This window comes from Bos grunniens, chromosome 13 (assembly GCF_055505025.1).
Source record: "Bos grunniens cultivar Pamir isolate PY7600 chromosome 13, Bosgru_T2T1.0, whole genome shotgun sequence".
In the NCBI taxonomy this organism is placed as follows: domain Eukaryota; kingdom Metazoa; phylum Chordata; class Mammalia; order Artiodactyla; family Bovidae; genus Bos; species Bos grunniens.
Genome location: NC_141177.1, coordinates 73,767,897 through 73,792,309, shown reverse-complemented (window position 1 = coordinate 73,792,309; position 24,413 = coordinate 73,767,897). Strand labels below are relative to the sequence as shown.

At 41.2% G+C, this 24,413-nt stretch overlaps 1 protein-coding gene across 2 annotated transcripts; it reads left to right on the top strand.

The window, feature by feature from the left end:
• The first annotated feature begins 10,709 nt into the window (after positions 1-10,709).
• On the top strand, positions 10,710-24,013 carry SNRPB2 (small nuclear ribonucleoprotein polypeptide B2). 2 transcript variants are annotated; one of them, XM_086334991.1, is made up of 7 exons: positions 10,710-10,781; positions 12,631-12,720; positions 13,101-13,273; positions 20,730-20,870; positions 21,471-21,521; positions 23,077-23,165; positions 23,648-24,013. In XM_086334991.1, the coding sequence occupies exons 2-7, from the start codon at positions 12,657-12,659 to the stop codon at positions 23,805-23,807; spliced, it is 678 nt and encodes a 225-aa protein (XP_086191117.1). In that variant the 5' UTR covers positions 10,710-10,781; positions 12,631-12,656; the 3' UTR covers positions 23,808-24,013. The 2 variants fall into 2 exon arrangements, with proteins under 2 accessions (XP_086191117.1, XP_086191118.1); XM_086334992.1 differs by having other exon boundaries at positions 10,710-11,839.
• The last annotated feature ends 400 nt before the right edge of the window (positions 24,014-24,413 follow it).

Here is a 24,413-nt window from a genome sequence, read left to right as displayed (position 1 = left end):
ACTGCCCAAGGACAGGAAAATGCACTGGCTGTCTTAGAACTTGGGAAAGAGCCTGCAGATCATTGCCACTGAGTTGACCTTAGAAGATTTTCTTCTCACAGTATAATGTATAGTAGCCATTGTTCAGTGGTTAACAGAACAGGCCTCTGTCTTTAGGTCTTGTCATGATCTGTGCGAGGGCTGGAAAAGAATTTCCAGACAAGAGGTGGAATTTAGAGCTGGGATGCTGTTAGAACTGCAGGCTGTATCCAGGGAGAGCTGAAGCCTTTCAAGGGCTGTGTGTGTGTGTTAAGTCGCTTCAGTCATGTCCAACTCTTTGCAATCCTATATACTGTAGCCCGTCAGGTTCCTCTGTCCATGGGATTCTCCAGGCAAGAATACTGGAGCGGATTGCTGTGCCCTCCTCCAGATCTTCCCAACCCAGGTATCGAACCTACATCTCTTATGTCTCCTGCACTGGCAGGCGGATTCTTTACCACTGGTGCCATCTGGGAAGCCCAAGGTGGCTATAGCCTCATGACAAAGAAGATTCCTGCTGGAAAGGTGATTGGTTAGGATGCTATAGGGTGGGTAATAGGGTAGGTGTTTTACCTCATATGGGGTCAGGGAAGTGGCCAGTTTAGATCTGGAGGTTCACTGCAACAGTTGCTGTGGGGCTTGTTCAGTTTCAGAGATTTTCGTCCTGTGACCCTGGTATAGGACTCCCACACTCATGACTTTGGTATAGTGCTCCACAGGTCTCTGCATTTCCTGTGGTATTTTCTGCCCTGGTAGAGTATCTTTGCAAAGTCTTACCTTACTCTTTTTTAAGTTATAATGAGCTCTTAGCCAGAACCACTTACATAATAAAGTTTCACCGTCCTCATTATCATCAAACAGAATTAATTAATTGCTCAGATGCAAAAATTAATGTGCAGGGCAACTTGTCTTTTGCTATTCAGAGTGGTTTTATTTAGTTTATATTCTCTTTTAATGAGTTAAGGATATTCTTTTTATTCTTCTCATAACTCCTTCACTGAGGATTGTTTACATTCTTTTAAATTTTTACATCTAAGTAATAAAACAATGCTTTTCTGTGACTGCATAATATTATTTCCTACACTTGTGCATCTTCCTAACACATCACATTTGTTCAGTGTTGCCTAATGAAACTTCATTCACTTATTCAATACATATCAGCCACTTTTCTAATTACTTAAGGTACTTGAGTGAACGTGTTATGGAAACACCAGTCCATGTGCCCAACACACAGTGAGGCACAACAATACCAAAATGATGGCGTTTGGAGCACAGAAAGGTTTATCGAGGGTCCCGAAAGGAGATGGGTGACTTGTGCCTTAAAAACTCCGAACTCCCTGGAACCTCTCAGCAAAGCCCCTTCCTAGGAAAGGTGAGGGAGGGGCCTGCTTAGTTGCTGCAAATTTTTTGGTGTCAGAGGCTTTGTTCGTTGTTTTTTAAAGAACCATTTTTTTTTTTGGTCTTTATTGAATTTGTTACAATATTATTTCTGTTTTATGTTTTGGTTTTTTGACCAGGAGGCATGTGGGATTTTAGCTCCCTGACCAGGGATTGAACCCCTACCCTCTGCATAGAGAGTGATGTTGCTCAGTCGTGTCCAACTCTTTTCGACCTCATGGACTGTAGCCCACCAGGCTCCTCTGTCCATGGGATTTTTCAGGCAAGTGGAGTGGAGTGGGCTGCCATTTCCTTCTCCAGGGGATCTTCCCAACCCAGGGATAGAACCCAGGTCTCCTGTATGGCAGACAGATGCTTTACTGTCGAGCCACCAGGGAAACCTCAGGATAGAGAGGCAAAATTTTAAGCACTAGACTGCCAAGGAAGTCCCAGAGCCTTTGTTCTTGAGGTCAGCTCGTAGTCAGGTAAGGAGGTTCCTACAAACCGCCACCAAACAAATGTTATTCTCTGTTCTGACAAGAAAGGGACAGGTCCCAAGTCACCCTCTAAGGTCCAGTTTCTCGCTAAGAGGAGGCAGATCTCATTGGTGGCTCCCTCAGGGCCTGGTCCGCAGACCCTGCTCAGCTGTCATCACTGAGGGACCCAGGGACCCAGGACCCCACTGGCCCTGCAGGCCCCTCAGGATGCTGTACAGCATGGGGGTGGGGGCAAGTCCCACAGACTGTGTCCTGTGCAGATGGCCGCTGCCATTAGGTCACAGAGACAGGGACAGGAGAGAGGGTCACCACTGCCTCAAGGCCTGGTCCTCTAGGGGGCAGCCTTGGTGAGGGCTCTGGAGCTCTGAAGGACATAGCCCCAGCCTGTTCCCTGGGCCCCCCAGCTCCCTCCCAGCTCACCTGCTGACCCGAGGCCAGGTAAGCCACAGGGCTATATTTAATAGGCCATAAACAGGTTGTTTTGGTTAGCCTAAAGTTTAAATAAATCATGTATAGGCCAGAATGACTTGCCCATACCTCAAAATGTGAAAATTTCTTCCGTCATTTTCCCCTTTTAATTGTAGCTCCTTTCATGGCAAGAATTGATAATCAATACATTTTTCCAACGTTGCCTGCTCTTTTGCCTGCTCTGGGTCCATCTACGTCCCTTGGTGCAAGGGCTCCTTTTTGTTTATATACTTGCCTAGCTGTCCACGTTGGGGGAAAACTAAAAAGATCCCATGTTAGATATGGTATGTTAGTAGGGAAATGCTTTATAGGCCACACATTTCATCATCTATACCCAACCGTCACACAAACATTGCACATGTGCTTTAAGCAGTAAACTTAAAGCCAGCAGGGCTACACATCACGAGTAGTTATACTCTGTGACAACCTCACTGGACAATTTTTCCATCCTGAACATTAGAGTCTAAAGTAAGATTAGAAACAAAACAATTATTTTCCATTAGAAGTCTCTGTTACCTAAATGGATCAATATTCCAGGATAATTTTGCTTTCTTAACAGAGAGGGAAAAAAATTCAGTCTTGCATCAGTTTACTGTTAATAGCAAAATTCATATACCTAATTAAATTAAATTCTTAATCCTGACAACATACAAAATTCATTTCTCAAAGTCCCTTTTTCATAAACCTTTTATCATTTTCTGGATCCAAACAAATTTGTATTTCCTCATCCAGAAACAAACAACTGTAGAATAAAATTATTATCATCATTTTTCCTCAAGAAAAATAATTCCATTTTTATACCTTTTTTTTGCCAACAACACATATCCTATTTGCTTTACACACTGAAATGTTTATCTTATCATTTTATACATCACAATTTTTAACTCCTGAATAATTTAACAAAAAAAAAAAAAACAAGAAATAAGAGATTGAAATGTTACACTGGCATTTTCTGATTGGCAAATGAAGAACACATTCCATAACCTCAAAAAACATACAGTTTTTTCATAGTGTAATTTTTCTTCAGTGGTACAACATGCATTTGGTTTAATAAACCAAAATATCTTTAGTTTCCCTCTTGGTCTTACAAGAAGACAAAAGTAGGTAAATTTAGATTTGTTTTGATTTGTAAGCACTTATAATTTTTTTAAGGCCAATTAAAAAGAGCTTCTTCACAAATTAACCTCAGCAATATTGTCCAAAGACAAGAACACATATTGAGACATGCAGACATACAGACAAACAGAGGTCTCATTTTTTTATATTTCGTGAGTTAGGCAGGCATTGCAATTAAACTCACCAGTTTATGGATAATAGTCAGACTAGTCAAATTTACATTCTCAATTTTAAAAGGCTTCCCCTCTTTTTTTCCCATTTTGACTTGAGGTTTTACAATTAACCCAGGGCTGAGTTCAGTTCAGTTCAGTTCAGTCACACAGTCGTGTCCAACTCTTTGAAACCCCATGGACTGAGGCATGCTGGGCTTCCCTGTCTATCACCAACTCCCGGAGCCTGCTCAAACTCATGTCCATACTGTTGATGATGCCATCCAACCATCTCATCCTCTGTTGTCCCCTTCTTCTCCCACCTTCAATCTCTCCCAGCATCAGGGTCTTTTCCAATGAGTCAAGTCCTCGCATCAGTTGGCCAGAGTATTGGAGTTTCAGCTTCAGCATTAGTCCTTCCAATGAACACCCAGGATTGGTCTCCTTTAGGATGGCCTGGTTGGATCTCCTTGCAGTCCAAGGGACTCTCAAGAGTCTTCTCCAACAACACGGTTCAAAAGCATCAATTCTTCAGTACTCAGCTTTCTTTATAGTCCAACTCTCACAACCACATGACTACTGGAAAAAGCATAGCTTTGACTAGATGGACCTTTTTTGGTAAAGTAATGTCTCTACTTTTTAATATGCTGTCTCGATTGGTCATAACTTTCCCTCCAAGGAGTAAGTGTCTTTTAATTTCATGGCTACAGTCACCATCTGCAGTGATTATGGAGCCCAGAAAAATAAAGTCTGTCACTTTCCACTGTTTACCCATCTATTTGCCATGAAGTGATGGGACTGGATGCCATGATCTTAGTTTTCTGAGTGTTGAGATTTAAGCCAGCTTTTTCACTGTCCTCTTTCACTTTCATCAAGAGGCTCTTTAGTTATTTGCTTTCTGCCATAAGGGTGGTGTCATCTGCATATATTAGGTTATTGATATTTCTCCCAGCAATCTTGATTCCAGCTTGTGCTTCCTCCAGCCCAGCGTTTCTCATGATGTACTCTGCATATAAATTAAATAAGCAGGGTGACAATATACAGCCTTGATGTACTCCTTTTCCTGTTTGGAACCAGTCTGTTGTTCCATGTCCAGTTCTAACTGTTGCTCCTTGACCTGCATACAGATTTCTCAGGAGGCAGCTCAGGTGGTCTGATATTCCCATCTCTTGAAGAATTTTCCAGTTTGTTGTGACCCGCACAGTCAAAGGCTTTGGCATACTCAATAAAGCAAAAGTAGATGCTTTTTTGGAACTCTCTTGCTTTTTTCGATGATCCAGCAGATGTTGGCAATTTGATCTCTGGTTCCTCTGCTTTTCCTAAATCAGCTTGAATATCTGGAAGTTCATGGTTCACGTACAGTTGAAGCCTGGCTTGAAAAATTTTGAGCAGTAATTTGCCAGCGTGTGAGATGAGTGCAATTGTGAGGTAGTTTGAGCATTCTTTGGCAGTCCTTTTATTTGGGATTGGAATGAAAACTGACTTTTTCCAGTCCCGTGGCCACTGCTGAGTTTTCCAGATTTGCTGGCATATTGAGAGCAGCACTTCAACAGCATCACCTTTTAGGATTTGAAATAGCTCAACTGGAATTCCATCACCTCCTCTAGCTTTGTTCATAGTGATGCTTCCTAAGGCCCACTTGACTTCATATTCCAGGACGTCTGGCTCTAGGTGAGTAATCATATCATCATGATTATCTGGGTCATGAAGATCTTTTTTGTACAGTTCTTCTGTGTAGTCTTGCCACTTCTTAATATCTTCTACTTCTGTTAGGTCCATATCATTCCTGTCCTTTATTGTGCTCATCTTTGCATGTAATATTCCCTTGATATCTCTAATTTTCTTGAAGAGATCTCTAGTCTTTCCCATTCTATTGTTTTCTTCTAATTCTTTGCATTGATCACTGAGGAAGACTTTCTTATTTCTCCTTGATATTCTTTGGAACTCTGCATTCAAATGGGTATATCTTTCCTTTTCTCCTTTGCTTTTCACTTCTCTTCTATTCACAGCTATTTGTAAGACCTCCTCAGGCAACCATTTTGCCTTTTTGCATTTCTTTTTCTTGGGGATGGTCTTGATCCCTGCCTCCTGTACAATGTCATGAACTTCCATCCACAGTTCTTCAGGCACTCTGTCTATCAGATCTAATCCCTTGAATCTATTTCTCACTTCCACTGTATAATCATAAGGGATTTGATTTAGGTCATACCTGAATGATCTGGTGGTTTTCCCTACTTTCTTCAATTTAAGTCTGAATTTGGCAATAAGGAGCTCATGATCTGAGCCACAGTCAGCTCCTGGTCTTGTTTTTGCTGACTGTATAGAGCTTGTCCATCTTTGGCTGCAAAGAATATAATCAATCTGACTTCGGTGTTGACCATCTGGTGATGTCCATGTGTAGACTTCTAGTGGTGTTGGAAGAGGGTGTTTGCTATGACCAGTGCATTCTTTTGGCAAAACTCTGTTATCCTTTGCCCTACTTCATTCTGTACTCCAAGGCCAAATTTGCCTATTACATCAGGTAGCTCTTGACTTCCTACTTTTGTATTCCAGTCCCCTATAATGAGACAACATCTTTTTTGGGTGTTAGTTCTAGAAGGTCTTATAGTTCTTCATAGAACCATTCAACTTCAGCTTCTTCATCATTTCTGGTTGGGGCATAGACTTGGATTACTGTGATATTTAATGGTTTGCCTTGGAAACAAACATATCATACTGTCATTTTTGAGATTGCATCCAAATACTGCATTTTGGACTCTTACTGACTATAATGGCTACTCCATTTCTTCTAAGGGATTCTTGCCCACAATAGTAGATATAATGGCTGAAGATTCAGGCAAAGTACAGGGCTGAAGATCCAGGCAAAGTGGACTGTGTTTGTATTTTAAGGACATGATAAGCATTAACTTCAAAGTTTCTCCTAGTTATATTTTAATTTCTCAGGGTCTAAAAAAACTTTTTGTCAAGCTAGCTTTCCCTAACTGCATATGCCAAAAGAACCGATTTTTTTGAATTTCAAGAGTTTTATCTTAACCAACTTTCTTGAGAGTCTAAAGAATACTGCTGCCATACATTGTCCAAAAAAAATCATCTTTTTTGTAGTCATAATTTCATAGCTAAAATTTTTCTTAATTAATTGAACCTAAATGTCCTATCTTACATAAGGCAACAAGAGTACCAATCATACAAATGGAATATACACTCACAGACCAAACAACAGATCTGTCCTAAACCCTCTCTGAGGGTTACTGGTATGGAGTCCCAAATGAACACTTGCCCAACACAGACGATCCTCAATGGTAGCCTGATGTCAGAGCCAATTGGCAAAATACCCAAATGACACTCAGTGCTCACAAACGGTGCTCAGCGGTAGACAGACATCAAAACCAATTGGCAAGAATGCCCAACTAGCACCTCATTCTCACAAATGGTACTCAATGGCAGACAGACATCATTCAGAACCAACTGGCAAAAGTGCCCAAATAGCGGTCAGTGTTCACAAATGGTCCTCAACATCAGACACACACCAGAACCAACTGGCAAGAATTCTAAAATAGCACTGGCACTTACAAACACTTGTCAATGGCAGATAGACATTAGAACCAATTGGCAAGAATGCCCAAACATCTCTAGAACTCACAGATGGGAAGGGTGCCTGCGTGCACACCAGTGAACTTACCTGGTCTTGGAGCTCGTCAGCTCATCCCAAATGCAAAGTTCCATGTCACCAAGGAAAAGCATAAGTTGGCAGCCAGTGCTGAGGGGAGAAACAGGGAGGATCATTAAAACAAATGATTTTGGCAGCTGCTAGGAACGTCCCCCAAATTCCCTACTTGGGTTAGCTAGCCATAAGCAGCACCAGGCTCATACACTGTTATGACCACAGCACTCCTCTGGAAGACCCAGGACAGCCAGGTGAGGGCTAAGGAAAATAGGGTCCGGTTCTGTTTCAATCAGAGGGTCCCCAACTTAAGATCATCCAACTTAACGATTTTTTTACTTTATGCAGATGTGAAAGTGACACACATTCAATAAAAACCAATGTTCAAATCTTGAATTTTGAGCTTTTCCTGTGCTAACAACATGCAATAGCTACTGTCCTAATGCTGGGCAGCAAACCACAGCTCCCAGTTTAGAAGGAAGGAAGGGGCAGGGCACAACCATTAAAAGAATGATGTAGCCATCAAAGAGATGACAAAAACTGGTTAGAAACTATGAGACCCAAGATGGCAGAAGATTCAACGTCTAGTAGACCTTCCTGTTATAAGTCATTTAGTCGTGTCCCACTCTTTGGAACCCCATGGGCTGTAGCCCACCAGGCTCCTCTGTCCATGGGATTCTCCAGGCAAGAACACTGGAGTGGATTGCCATTTCCTCCTCCAGGGGATTTTCCTGACCCAGGGATTGAACCCACATGTCTTACATCTCCTGCTTTAGCGGTGGGTTCTTTACCACGGCACCACCTGGGAAGCCCCTACTAGACCCTGGGCCTCATTATATGCTCATTGTGATACATTAGCATATGCTAAATAATATGCCCACAGGCATTATGACAGCTCCAATGCAGACTAAAAAAGTGGGCAATACCCCAAGTCATAGAGACACCTCCTTCCCTAAAATAGTTGGATTATTCCTCCCACTTATTAGCCTATGAAATTATCTAGCCCATAAAAAACTAACTCCCCCCACCCCCGACCACAGCCCCACTCTCACCTACTGAGAAGGACTGTATTCTGCCTGTGGAATGTCTATCTTTTTCAATAAACCTGCTTTCGCTTTACAACCATGACTCTTGAAATCTTTCCTGCATGAAGCCAAGGATGCTTACTTGGTGGCCCCTCCCAGGGACTCCCTGGAGACCTGAGTTATGACCATCCTTCCATTTTCCACCAATACAGTCAGTCATGTGACCATGAGGGTGAACTACATTCTGTACCCAGACTGCTATTATGTTTTTCACTTTCAGTGTAGTATTCAACAAATTGCATGTGATGTTCAACACATTATTATAAAATTGGCTTTGTATGGATGATTTTTGCCCAACTATAAGTGGAGGTGATGGGATTCCAGCTGAGCTATTTCAAATCCTAAAAGATGCTGCTGCTGAAGTGCTGCACTCAATATGCCAGCAAATTTGGAAAACTCAGCAGTGGCCACAGGACTGGAAAGGGTCAGTTTTAATTCCAATCCCTAAGAAAGGTAATGCCAAAAAATGTTCAAACTATTGTACAATTACACTCATCTCACACACTAGCAAAGTAATGCTCAAAATTCTCCAAGCTAGGCTTTAACAGTACATGAACCAAAAACTTTCAGATGTTCAAGCTGGATTTAAAAAGGCAGAGGAACCAGAGGTCAAATTGCCAACATCCACTGGATCATAGAAAAAGCAAGAGAATTCCAGAAAAACATCTACTTCAGCTTCATTGACTACCTTCAAGCCTTTGACTATGTGGATCACAACAAACTGTGGAAAATTCTTAAAGAGATGGGAATATCAAAGCACCTGACCTGCCTCCTGAAAAATCCATATGCAGGTCAAGAAGCAACAGTTAGAACTGGACATGGAACAATGGACTCGTTCAAAATTGGGAAAGAAGTACATCCAGGCTGTATATTGTCACCCTGCTTATTTAACTTATATGCTGAGTACATCATACCAAATGCCAGGCTGGATAGAGCACAAGCTGGAATCAAGATTGCTGGGGGAAATATCAATAACCTCAGATATGCAGATGACACCACTCTTATGGACGAAAGCAAAGAACTAAAGAGCCTCATGATGAAAGTCAAAGAGGAGATTAAAAAAGCTGGCTTAAAACTCAACATTCAAAAAAATGAAGGTCTTGGAATCCAGTACCATCATTTCATGGCAAACTTTGGGGGAACAATGGAAACAGTGAGAGACTATTTTCTTGGGCTCTAAAATCACTGCCCATGGTGACGCTTGCTCCTTGGAAGAAAAGCTATGACCAAAGCAGAGACATTACTTTGCCAACAAAGGTCCATCTAGTCAAATTATGTTTTTTCCAGTAGTCATGTATGGATGTGAGAGTTGGACCATAAAGAAGGCTGAGCACCAAAGAATTGATGCTTTTGAACTGTGTTGTTGGAGAAGACACTTGAGAGTCCCTTGGACTGCAAGGGGATCCAACCAGTCAATCTTAAAGCAGATCAATCCTGAATATCCATTGGAAGGACTGATGCTGAAGCTGAAGTTCTAATACGGTGGTCACCGGATGTGAAGTACTAACTCATTAGGAAAGACCCTGATGCTGGGAAAGATTGAAGGCAGGAGGAGAAGGGGACGACAGAGGATGAGATGGTTGGATGGCATTACCAACTCAATGGACATGAGTTTGAGCAAGCTCCAGGAGATGGCTGCAGGACAGGGAAGGCTGGCCTGCTGCAGCCCATGGGGTTGCAAAAAAGTTGGACATGACTGAACGACTGAACAACAAAAAGGCTAATGTGAGTGTTCTGAGCACATTTGTGATAGGTCTGGATTAAATGTGTGATGCTGGGTAGGTTAGGTGTTATTGCATGTGTTCTCATTTGCATCTTACAGTGCTTTCAACTTACAGATGTGTTTGTCATATCCACTCGTGTCCAACTGTACCACCCCATGGAGTGCAGGCCACCACGCTCCTCTGTCCACGGGATTTCACAGGCAAGAATACAGGGGTTGGTTGCCATGCCCTCTCCTCCAGGGAATCTTCCCAACCCAGGGATCGAACCCAGGTCTCCCGCATTGCAGGCTGATTCTTTACCGTCTGAACCACTAGGGAAGCCCACAGATATGTTTATCAGGATGTTCTGTGTTGAACAGCGCTAACTCATGGTGACGGAACTGATCACCATCTGTCCTTATACTCTTATTGCGCTCCCCTAGAATTCGAGTTAAACCCACAGAATTCCCCCAAGCCTCTTTCCCTTTACCGGGTCCCCTTCACACCTGTTCTCCCCGTCCACCACGTGTGCGCATGCTCAGAGCGATTACTTACCGTGGGCTAGACCGACGGGCATCGATCCACTCTGGGCTCGGCTCTTGACTGATCAGCTTTCGATTGAGGCGCTTGATATCGTCATTTCCGGTGGCTGGTTCCGCTTCCGGCTTCTGGCTTGTGATTGTTACGGGACGTGGTGGACCTGTTTGGTGAGTTGGAGGGGTTTTTTTCTTCGCTCTCTCCTCTCTTCTGGCTGCGGGTTGCGGCTTAGCCAAACGTTCCCCTGCGGGAGCCGAGAATAACCGGTCCGCAACGCTGGGGCCGGAATGTATGCATCCGAGGGTTCGTGGTGGGTCGCCGAGGAAGGCCTGGAAACTGACGCTCGGGTCTGGCGAGGCCCCTGGACTTCAGAGCTTGTCTTAGGCGGGACAGTTCGGGGCCGGGCATGGCGTGGCCGCTTCCTGGGGCTTCGGGCGGAGCTCGTGGGCGGATGTTGCTGCGTCTGGAGAGGCGACACCCTCGCGCGTGTGAAGTTATGGATAACTTTTGCGGATGCGAGGCGTTTACAGCGCGCCGTGCGTTCTCAGGGGCCTCCCAGAGGCTCCCCTTTTGAATCCGGAAGGCGACTCCCGGCGCCCCTGCTCAGTTTGATCCCTGTCACTTCCTTCTCTTCATCGTCTTCGAGTCACAGGTCCACCAAGTTTCAGTTTAGGGTCTCAAACCTCTGAGAAGCGTTACCTTTCACCTATTAACCCGCACAAGGACAGTCCTCGTCTTTAGGCGTTTTGCTTGTCAGACATCCTATGCTGTGCACGTACTATGAGTGTAAATGTTCGTGAGATGCAGCGATATGTGGGTTACCAAGGGAATAAAGCAAGGTCCCAATTCGCGACTAAAACGGTGGGAAAAATGAAATAGTGTGGTGGGTGTGAAATAAAAGTGCAAGAGACAGGAAACAAGGGTTGAATTTTCAGGCCTCCTGCGTATCACCTATGTAACCGTGGGCAAGAACTTGCATTAACTTCTTGTTTCGTCGCTAAATCATGTTCGACTCTTTGCGACCCCATGGACTGTATTCTGCCAGGCTTCTCTATCCGTGGCATTTCCCAGGCAAGAATACTGGAGTGGGTTCCCATTTCCTTCTTCAGGGGATCTTCGTGACCCATGGTTCGGGCCCACGTCTCCTGCGTTGACAGGCCAATGCTTTACCACTAAGCCACCTGGGAATCCCTGCTTTATTCTGTGATAGACAGCAGTGACAGCTGTTGTAAGTGCTTACTGCTCATTCTAAAAGCTGCAAAGAATTTTATCTCATTTAGTCTTCTGAGCTCTATTGGGCAAATTACTATCCCCATTTTACAGATATGAACCTGTGAAACTAAGGAACTTGCCATCAGTCAAGCAGCTAGTAAGAAGCATAGAAAGATTTGGATTCAGATCCACTGGCACTAGCATCTGAGTTTGTAACCATCACGTGGTACTATACCAGCGTTTCAAGTCGGTTCCATTTGACTTTGGAGTCAGGACTGTTAGTGATGGTGTATATGAATTAAGTAATACTATGGAAGTGCTTTATGAGAGTACTCATGAAAGGATTCTTGGCAAACTTCATTAATGTTCTGTATCTTGTGATTTTTACTGAATGCGCATTTGTTAGCTTGTTTTTTCATTTTTCACCAAATCTATTCAATTTTTAAATATTGTTTAAAAAGGAGAGTTGTTTCATTACGCAGATGGAAAAAACAGTCTCACTTGTCATAAAAGAAATAGGTTATAAAAATAAAAGTATGGAATAAGGGAGTATTATTAAAAATTGACTAGATATGGTGCGCCACCGAGTTTTTGGCCTGAAAACTGTTCTTTTCTTTAAAAAGGAGGGCTAGCAAGTTTTGGAGAGGTTTTAAAGACTACCGCCAAACTGATATTTTCAGTTTTCAGACTGACATTTGGGGCTGAAAGAATTGAAAAGTCAGTCCCTTTGTTCTGTGTCCTTAATGCCACCCTATGACGTGAACGAATCCTCCCTATTTAGTAACAGAATATTTATTGTCTCTTTAGGCTGTTGGAACAGTTTAACCCAAAACATGGATATCAGACCAAATCATACAATTTATATCAACAATATGAATGACAAAATTAAAAAGGAAGGTAAGTGTTTTTTTTTTTTTAAAAAAACTAGTGTGTTTATTTACTACCATCTTAAAAATTATACAGCTTCAAAAGTTCTCATCTAGTCATCTTTCTCACTGCCTGAAATAATGCTTTATCCCTTACTGTGTAAAGATTTTAAGGCTTTTTAAAGATTAAAAATAAGTAGGGGCTGAAGATGTGTTGAATCTGTTTTCACTCAGATGAAATTGTTTCAGAAACTTTTAAAATTAAACAGGCATTGGGAATAGTATGTTATTAAAATATGTAACTTTGTATAAATAAATAAGCGGAGTGCACTCAATGCAGTGTCATTTAAAGAAGAATTTCAGTCATAGTTTCATCCACAAATGACTTGTTTCCCCTCTAATTTTGTGCAGAATTGAAGAGATCCCTGTATGCCCTGTTTTCTCAGTTTGGCCACGTGGTAGATATCGTTGCTTTGAAGACCATGAAGATGAGGGGACAAGCCTTTGTTATATTTAAGGAATTGGGCTCATCTACAAATGCCTTGAGACAGTTACAAGGATTTCCATTTTATGGCAAACCAATGGTAAATCAATCTTCTTTAGGCTTTAATCGCTATTAATGGTGTGGTAGATTTGTAAATATACCCTTGACAGTGTGGCTATTGCTTTCTGCCTTCTGTGTAGTGGGTTGGGGTTTATTTATGTATTTATTTTTATAGAAACACATTAGTAGTAGAGTTTATAATATTCACTTCTTGAGTTACGATAGTTCAGATGGGCAAAACCAAAATACACGGAGATGTAGAATATTTTAAGAACAATGGCAGTATAGGCAATACTGTCATCTCAAAAGAACTAAGAACTAGAAATTAATTACTCAGTTCAGTTCAGTCACTCAGCCGTGTCCGACTCTTTGCGACCCCATGAGTCGCAGCACACCAGGCCTCCCTGTCCATCACCAATTCCCGGAGTTCATCCAGACTCACATCCATCGAGTCAGTGATGCCATCCAGCCATCTCATCCTCTGTCGTCCCCTTCTCCTCCTGCCCCCAATCCCTCCCAGCATCAGAGACTTTTCCAATGAGTCAACTCTTCGCATGAGGTGGCCAAAGTACTGGAGTTTCAGCTTAGCATCATTCCTTCCAAAGAAATCCCAGGGCTGATCTCCTTCAGAATGGACTGGTTGGATCTCCTTGCAGTCCAAGGGACTCTCAAGAGTCTTCTCCAACACCACGGTTCAAAAGCATCAATTCTTTGGCGCTCAGCCTTCTTCACAGTCCAATTCTCACATCCATACATGACCACAGGAAAAACCATAGCCTTGACTAGACGAACCTTTGTTGGCAAAGTAATGTCTCTGCTTTTGAATATGCTATCAGGGTTGGACATAACTTTCCTTCCAGTGAGTAAGCGTCTTTTAATTTCACGGCTGCAGTCACCATCTGCAGTGATTTTGGAGCCCAAAAAAATAAAGTCTGACACTGTTTCCACTGTTTCCCCATCTGTTTCCCATGAAGTGATGGGACCGGATGCCATGATATTTGTTTTCTGAATGTTGAGCTTTAAGCCAACTTTTTCGCTCTCCACTTTCACCTTCATCAAGAGGCTTTTTAGTTCCTCTTCACTTTCTGCCATAAGGGTGGTGTCATCTGCATATCTGAGGTTATTGATATTTCTCCCGGCAATCTTGATTCCAGCTTGTGCTTCTTCCAGTCCAGCATTTCTCATGATGTACTCTGCATAGAAGTTAAATAAGCAGGGTGACAATATACAGAACAACAACCAGTCTGTTGTTCCATGTCCAGTTCTAACTGTTGCTTCTTGACCTGCATACAGATTTCTCAAGAGGCAGATCAGGTGGTCTGGTATTCCCATCTCTTTCAGAATTTTCCACAGTTTATTGTGATCCACACAGTCAAAGGCTTTGGCATAGTCAATAAAGCAGAAATAGATGTTTTTCTGGAACTCTCTTGCTTTTTCCATGATCCAATGTTGGCAATTTGATCTCTGGTTCCTCTGCCTTTTCTAAAACCAGCTTGAACATCAGGAAGTTCATGGTTCACATATTGCTGAAGCCTGGCTTGGAGAATTTAGAGCAATACTTTACTAGTGTATGAGATGAGTGCAATTGTGCAGTAGTTTGAGCGTTCTTTGGCATTGCCTTTCTTTGGGATTGGAATGAAAACTGACCTTTTCCAATCCTGTGGCCACTGCTGAGTTTTCCAAATTTGCTGGCATATTGAGTGCAGCACTTTCACAGCATCATCTTTCAGGATTTGAAATAGCTTCACTGGAATTCCATCACCTCCACTAGCTTTGTTCATAGTGATGCTTTCTAAGGCCCACTTGACTTCACATTCCAGAATGTCTGGCTCTAGGTCAGTGATCACACCATCCTGTGATTAATTAACTCAGAAGATTAAAAAGAAACCTCTGTGTGTAAACTTGTAAAACAACACAAAACAAAAATGGTGAGTCAAAGAGGAAATCCAATCCAAAGTTTCAAAAAATACTATAGTGAAATACTGTACTTTAGAAGCTATGCAGTCAAAGCACTGATCTAAGGACAGTTTTAAACTCAGGAATGACCTGAGATTTCACATTTAGCTGTTGGGTCAAAGTTGAATTGTGAGAAGGAAAGTAAGGAACTCAGGAGGCATTGGTATAAGTCAGAGATAGTAGAGGATTGGATCAGGCTGGAGACAGAGTATATAATTCAGAGGTCTCTTGGTGTTTGAATGGGTACATTCTACATTGGGTATGGATTTTAGTGCTTTTCTTCTGGAACTGGAGTGCGATGGGAAGGGGTTTTGGGGAAAGAGCCAAGGCCGAGAGTTTCAGGGTCCCATATTCTCATTCTGGTTCTGCCATTAACTGGCTTTTGGTGCATGTTCCATTTCACCACCTGTTAAAAAAAAAAAAAAAAGAATAAGCAGACTGAATATTTTTCGGTCAGATTTACAGGCAAGCAAAAACTCTTTTATAAAGGACCAGATAATATAAGCTTTGTGGACTACATAGATTTTGTATTGCACATTCTTGGGTTTGTATGTGGTTTTTTAAATAATCCTTTAAAAATTGTAAAAAGAAAGAAAAAAGTTCTTAACTCATAGGCCATACAAAAACGGGCCATGGGCTGGATTTGGCCCATAATCTGTAGTGCAGATCACCACTGTGATCTCTTTTTACAAATTAATAATATCAGGCACAGAAATCTTACGTTACTATAACCAGTGGCATTGTCAGGACTTGAAAGCTAATCTGCTGACATCCAATATTGTGATTCCCCCCCCCCCCCCCAATTAGGATAGGCATCTGATCTGTAAAGGGCCAGATAGTAAATATTTTAGGCTGTGTGAGCCAGATGATCTCTTTTGCAGCTCCTTAAACTGCCTTTATAGTTGGAGAAGCAGCCACAGAACGTGTGCACATGGAAGGGTGTGTCTGTGTCCTAAGAAGACCTAACGCACAATACCAGGCAGTGTTGGCATAGTCAGCACTCCAGGGACCTCGGTACTGCACTGTTTAATTCAGGACTGAGCCCTTTTTGTCTGTTAAACTGCTGCGCATTTTCTGCCCATCCTCTATCCAACTCTCCTTTTCCCACATGACTGTTTCCCACCATCGTATGTTTGGAAAGTCATATTCCAGAAGAACTGAGAAGGGGTAGTATCTACCTACCTACCCCAACTTACAGTAAATTGGCATTTCCTGAAACCAGTTTATCTTTCTCAGTAGCATGAAGAATTAGCATAATTTAGATCTCAGCTGGTAGTAGCATAAGACTGGGTTTTAGTTTAAATCTGAAATTATGTTAGTATGAAGAAGCCATTTATTCCATAAAGGGTTTTAGGACTGTTTGTTAAGTTGGGATGACACATTTGCATATGCCTGGGATTGAAGTCCAGGAAAGCTGGAAATTGTTTGCTGCATTTGGCACTGGCTTCACCCTGCCAGCTAGTTACTGAAAATCAAAGGGACAAGCCCATTAGACTGATCTCATATTGGAGGTATTTTAGGTCTCCTCTCTGGCTTCAGGAAAGTAGGAGGTACTGCCAGATCTCTAGCATCCTAGAAGAGGGAAAGAATGTTCCTTGAGCTATCTTGTTTATATTTACTTAAGTGGTTTCAGTTGGTCTTCTGTTTTAACGCCAACATACCAGATCAGAAATGAACAAAATTGTCTATGACTTGGAACTCAGAACAAAATTATTCTCTGTGATTCAAGTACAGTTGGTTCTTTAATTCCAAAAATACCTCAGTAAAGTGAAACCATCTTCCGAAGGGTGTCTGTCATGAAACCTCTGGTATAAATGTAAATCTTGCGCTTTCTCTAAGCTGTGGGTGAATTTTTATCCCTCATCAGTATTTAGTCTACTATTTTTCAACACTGGCACTTTTGACATTTTGAACTGAATAACTTTTTTTTATTGTTTGGGCTTTGTGGTTCATCGGAGAGTGTTTAACAGCGTCTCTGGCCTCTGCCCACTAAGCGTGACAATGCAGTGTCTCCAGTCAGCAGTGCCAGCTGTGTCCTGGTGGGCAGATTCTCCTCAAGTTGAGAACTGCTGCTCTAGACCAGCCAGCTAAGAGCAAGGGCTGTGGTAAGAGATTTTCACAGGCCATAGGGACAAGTACAAGATCACCCAAGATCTTCTCAGGTCAGGAAGAAGGATGAGGACGCAGGGGAGTTGGGAGAGAATCCCTGGACCAAGTCAGAGTTAGCCCAGATCTGCTCCTTTTGGTTAGATGATGATGTGCAAGAATAACAGTGGCTGGCAGGGTTAAGTCCACTTGGAGGAAGTCCTGCAATCAGAGGGAGCCTAAGGGATGGAGTATGAAAAGGCAAAAAGGACACTGAAAGATGAACTCCCCAGGTTGGTAGGTGCTCAGTATACTACTGGAGATCAGTGGAAAACTAACTCCAGAAAGAGGGAAGAGACAGAGCCAAAGCAAAAACAGCACCCAGTTGTGGATATGACTGGTGGTGGAAGTAAAGTCCGATGCCGTAAAGAGCAATATTGCATAGGAACCTGGAATGTTAGGTCCATGAATCAAGGCAAATTGGAAGTGGTCAAACAGGAGATGTCAAGAGTGAACGTCAATATTTTAGGAATCAGCAAACTAACATGGACTGGAGTGGGTGAATTTAACTCAGATGACCATTGTAATGCCCTGACCAGTAATGCTGAAGAATCTGAAGTTGAATGGTTCTGTGAAGACCTACAAGACCTTCTAGAACTAACACCCCCAAAAGATGTCCTTTTCATTATAGGGGATTGGAATGCAAAAGTAGGAAGTCAAGGAACACCTGGAGTAACAGGCAAATTTGGCCTTGGAGTACAGAATGAAGCAGGGCAAAGGCTAATAGAGTTTTGCCAAGAGAATGCACTGGTCATAGCAAACACCCTCTTCCAGACTTCAATTGAAGAAAGTACAGAAAACCACCAGATCATTCAGGTATGACTTAAATCAAATCCCTTATGATTATACAGTGGAAGTGAGAAATAGATTTAAGGGATTAGATCTGATAGAGTGCCTGAAGAACTGTGGACGGAGGTTCATGACATTGTACAGGAGACAGGGATCCAGACCATTCCCAAGAAAAGGAAATGCAAAAAAGCAAAGTGGTTGAGGAGGCCTCACAAATAGCTGTGAAAGGCAGAGGAGAAAAGGAAAGATACACCCATTTGAATGCAGAGTTTCAAAGAATAGCAAGGAGAGATAAGAAAGCCTTCCTCAGTGATCAGTGCAAAGAAATGGAAAACAATAGAATGGGAAAGACTAGAGATCTCTGCAAGAAAATTAGCCATACCAAGGGAACATTTCATACAAAGTTGGGCACAATAAAGGACAAATGGTATGGACCTAACAGAAGCAGAAGTTACTAAGAAGAGGTGGCAAGACTACACAGAAGATGATCTTTTGGATCATCAAAAAAGCCAGAGTTCCAGAAAAACATCTACTTTTGCTTTATTGACTACACCAAAGCCTTTGTGTGGATCACAGTAAACTGTGGAAAAGTCTTAAAGAGATGGGAATACCAGACCTCCTGACCTGCCTTTTGAGAAATCTGTATGCAGGTTAGGACTTAACAGTTAGAACTGGATGTGGAAAAACAGACTGGTTCCAAATAGGGAAGGGGGTACATCAAGGCTGTATATTGTCACCCTGCTTATTTAACTTCTATGCAGAGTACATCATGAGAAATGCTGGGCTGGAAGAAGTGCAAGCTGGAATCAAGATTGCTGGGAGAAATATTAATAACCTCAGATATGCAGATGACACCACCCTTATGGCAGAAAGTGAAGAAGAACTAAAGAACCTCTTGATGAAGGTGAAAGAGGAGAGTGAAAAAGCTAGCTTAAAACTCAACATTGAAAAAGCTAAGATTATGGCATCTGGTGCCATCACTTCATGGCAAATAGATGGGGAAACAGTGGAAACAGTGACAGACTTTATTTTTTTGGGCACCGAAATCACTGCAGATGGTGACTGCAGCCATGAAATTAAAAGACACTTACTCCTTGGAAGAAAAGTTATGACCAACCTAGATAGCATATAAAAAGCAGAGACATTACTTTGTCAACAGAGGTCCATTTAGTCAAGGCTGTGGTTTTTCCAGTGGTCATGTATGGATGTGAGAGTTGGACTGTGAAGAAAGTGCCGAAGAATTGATGCTTTTGAACTGTGATGTTGGAGAAGACTCTTGAGAGTCCCTTGGACTGCAAGGAGATCCAACCAGTCCATCCTAAAGGAGATGAATCCTGCGTGTTCATTGGAAGGACTGATGCTGAAGATGAAACTCCAATATTTTGGCCACCTCATGCGAGGAACTGGCTCACTGGAAAAGACTCTGATGCTGGGAGGGATTGGGAGCAGGAGGAGAAGGGGATGACAGAGGATGAGATGGCTAGATGGCATCACCGACTCGATGAACGTGAATTTGAGTGAACTCCAGGAGTTGGTAATGGACAGGGAGGCCTGGCGTGCTGCGGGCCATGCAGTCGCAAAGAATTAGACACGACTGAGCGACTGAACTGACTGACTGAAGGGATGGAGATGTTGTGAGAGGCTTGCTCTCCTCTTGTTTATCCCATATAGTCATCTCTAGTTAACATAAAAGAAAGGAAAGAGCTGCTCTTGGTTTTAACAAATTCTTTGTTTTCATCAAACCTTCATTATTTTTTAAAATTGGTTTCTAGTGGAGTATATTTACTTTGCAGTGTTGTGTTAGTTTCTACTATACAGCAAAGTGAGTCAGCCCTGTGTATACACACATCCCCTCTTTTTTGGATTTCCCTCCCATTTTAGGTCACAGAGTACTGAGTAGAGTTCCCTGAGCTGTACATTAGCAAACCTGCATATTGTAAAATGTCACTTTTTCTCTTCATACTGAGATCAAATTCTTGCCATAGAAGACAACTATAGAGAGGAATTGGTAGAACTGGTGTTTCAGTATGATCAGAGAGGTAGTTTCAGCTTTCTGGACCCCAGGAAAGAAAAGTTTTACACTGCCTGTGGCATATTATTCATGCAGGTGGCCTAGTTGCACAGCTGTGATGCCATCTTATTTCCTTTCAAAGCTTTTTAAATTTAAGTTGATGCCACTATTTGTTATTTTGTTTAAAAGTAATATTCCAGATTCAAAGGAAAGTCATTCTCAGTCTTCAGTACTTTAACTTGAGAAGTAACAAACTCCATGCACATCTTGACCTGTCGAGTGTCCCTGTAAGGCATAGACAGCTTTCCAGTGCACTCCTCTCTGTCTTTTAATAGAGAGGATCAGTGGTGCAGATTTTTCAAAGTCCTGTTTCTCCCGTATGAAAATCTATTGTTCTTCTAATAAACACAGTTGAATCTAACTTTGTCTCAGTTGCAAATCAGGGCCACAATTTATTTTCTTTTGGCACTCAGCATACTTGACAGATTTCCTTCAGGAAAATTATATTTGTGTAATGAAATTTGAAATATTAATGACAAGTGTAAATAGCCTTCAGCATAATGAAAAGTAACTTTTTTTTAAATAATTAAAACAGCGAATCCAGTATGCCAAAACAGATTCCGATATAATATCTAAAATGCGTGGCACTTTTGCTGACAAAGAAAAGAAAAAAGAAAAGAAAAAAGCCAAAACTGTGGAACAGACTGCAACAACTGTGAACAAAAAGCCTGGTCAGGTAAGATGGGCAAAAGTTGCTATTTCGTTGTATATCAAACAGTTTTATTTGAATTTGCATGATGTTTAACTCCGTCATTATCCAAAATATGTTAATATCTATTGGCTTATTTTTCAAGTTCTGTGTATAAATAATACTATAGATTTTATCTTTAGTATTCCACTGAAATCAGCCTTCTTTGAACAGTTCATAAATTCAAAAATCTAATTTAAAAATTCCAGATAAAGGTGAAATTATCCAAAAACTAGTTACTTTCAGATTGAAAGTAATTAGAAATCAGTTTTAATAAGTATAATGCTTGGGTTTTTTTTTTCTAGTTGTTTTTAAAAAAAAGTGAGAAAGACTGGTTCTTGGTTTTTCTCCTATATATTTCTCCATAATTTTGAAACTTAGAGGTTGAGTTTTATGATACAGACCTTTCAAAAATATTTGACAAGATATAAATACATAAATGTTTGAGTCAGAGTTTTAAGATGTAAATTCTCAAAATGGAATAAAAAAATCTATGTTACTCTTATTTTTAGTGCAGTAATTTTAAACACTTGCTATTTTTTTAGAGGGATTGGAAGTTTTAACTGTTTCTCACTCTTTTTCATTTAGGGAACACCAAATTCAGCTAATACCCAAGGAAATGCAACACCAAATCCTCAGGTAATATTTTTTCCCATGTGATACTTACTTTAAAATAAAATTACAAAACAATAGCAGTAATGTACAACAATCCTCATGTCTCCAAAAACTGAAAATGATTCCATGTATAAGCCACAACAATGTGGAACCTCCTTCTTCAAAACATTTTATTTTTCTTTAGGAAGAAGAAAACCAAACCTGACTTTATTCCTTGCTTCCCACAATGATCAATGACAGGATTAAACAATATATTCTAAGTTCTATAAAGATAAGAAGCAGGATGGTAGTTTTCTTCACATGATGTAGCCCAGAGCTTTTCAGGCTTGTTGCTTGGAATCCATTCCCATTGGCTAAAGCACTAACCCGTCTTTTCTCAAAGAACAAAGTTGTTCTATAGTTACCTTTGTTCTTATTTCCTCAGTACATATATATTTAAGTCTCCTGATACAAATCTTTACCCTGTGACTCCACGGTACAGAATTTGCCTGCAGTGCAGGAGCAGCAGGAGACACGGGTTCAATCCCAGGATTGGGAAGATCCCCTGGAGGAGGAAATGGCCAACTGCTCTAGTATTCTTGCCTGCAGAATTCTATGGGCCGAGGACCCTGGCGGCTATAGTCCATGTGGTTGCAAAGAGTCAAACACAGCTGAAGCAACTTAGCACAATATAGATTTATCAGGAAACTCATCCTTACATCCAGTGAATTCCTTGCACCACTGAGGTTTCCTCCTCTGATTTTAAGTTACTTGCATTTTCTTGCATTATCTACTACTTTGAAGTCTTTCAGCAACTATAGTCCAGCACATAATTCTCTAAGCCCTAAGTTCTTTACATTTCATCTTTTTTCTTCCATGAAATTTACTCTCATTTACTTGGGAAAAACATTAAGAATTACCAAATATAGGTTCTATGTGGAATCTTTTTCTTTTTTAATATATTTATTTTTGGCTACGTTGGGTCTTTGTTGCTCTGCACAAACTTTGTCTAGTTGTGAGTGGGGGCTCTTCTCTAGCTGCAGTGTGTGGGCTTCTCATTGCAGTGGCTTCTCTTGTTGCAGAGCATGGGCTCCGTAGTTGTAGCACTAAGTGGAAATCTTTTTTTTTTCCCAAAATTTTCTTACACCGGGAGGTAGTATGCAGTAGGATTGAGTATCTGCGGGTTAAGCAGCTGAGGACGGGTAACACCAATGCCATCTCTGGTTTTGTTAGGACCAGTTACGTAATCCAGATGACAGAAGCCTCCTATTCCAGCTGCCTCCGGATGCTTAAAACTTAAATATTCTTTTAAATACTGTTAATTAAATACTTAATACTTAAATACTTAAAAACTGTTGATAAGATTTATAACCTTCCAGATATTTCCTGAGTGACTTGAATGTCAGTCTTAATTACTGTTAGGTTTTGTTTACTTCTCTGGTGTCACTGTTTTTCACCTTCAGTGCTTGATGTGGTAAGATTTCATAAGCCTTAAACTGTGGAATGTAATTCTCTGAAGTATAGATTTAAATGTAAGAGCCAAAGTGGTTTATTATACTTTTAATACTTATAAGTTAACTTGGCCTTTTCTTTTTAATAGGTCCCTGATTACCCTCCAAACTATATTTTATTCCTTAATAATTTACCAGAAGAGACTAATGAGATGATGCTTTCCATGCTGTTTAACCAGTAAGTATTTCGTAAACAAGTCTGTGTTCTGAGAGCCTCCTGACAGGACAGATAGCACTTCCCTGGGTTGAATCCATTTGCATATCACACAGTAATTCCTACGGCTTCATTGGTTTGCTCCTGGATTAATCATGAATCGAAACCAGTATGCAGATTAAGCAAATGAGAAGCTAAATTACCTCTAATGTTTGAATTATTAATTCTAGTTGATGAGTAAAATAGGAGACAAAGCTTTGATGAAGTGACAGGAATAGAATTAGCTTACATGATTCCTGCAGTTCTTTTCATGGTATTAGTTATATTTCAGGCTCTTTCATCCCACTCAGGATTCTTGGTGGGATGTGATCGTTTTCCTGTACGTAGATCATGATGTTGCTTAACAAATTTAAATGCAGAATAGACATTTTGTATTTGATGTCATTTCTATATTTGCATATATAAAAATTGTTTACATATATAAGCATTGTTTTCGTTCGTTATAGGTTCCCTGGTTTCAAGGAAGTGCGTCTGGTACCTGGGAGGCATGACATCGCTTTTGTTGAATTTGAAAATGATGGACAGGCTGGAGCTGCTAGGGACGCCCTGCAGGGGTTTAAGATCACACCGTCCCATGCCATGAAGATCACCTATGCCAAAAAATAACATTTGGGGTAGTTGTCTTTAAAGGACTCTGTTATTTATAGCTTTCGTTTTGATAACATTTGGTCAGTTCATTTTAATAGTTGGGAAAGCGGAAGTGTATGTGAGCTTTTTGTAAAGGATTTAAAAGATTACCTAGTCTCTGTTTAGCCTTAGTGAACTGTGAAGGCCTTAATTTTGTACAATAAAATTTTTATTTGTATCCCTTACCTAGTATTTCATTTATTGACCCACTGCCCTATCATCAAATGCCGGTGCTAGTCTAGGACACATCTTAAGGTATAAACTGTAATGGGATGCTTTTCTAGTGTTATCTCGGAGCAGCTAATGGTAGAGATACTTTAATAAAAGAATTAGGTCAAGCACTTGTTTAGATTTTCTGTGTTATTTTTTTATGCATATGAACTGCCATCCTGGAGCTCATTTTTGTGTGTTATTCATTCATGTATTTATTTGGCTGCACTGAGTCTTAGTTGCAGCATGTGGGACCTTTGGTTGTGGCATGTAGGATCTAGTTCCCTGAGAATGAATCGAATCTGGGCCCTGCTGCTTCGGGAGCACAGAGTCTTAGCCTCTGCACCACTAGGGAAGTCCCTTTTTTACTAATAC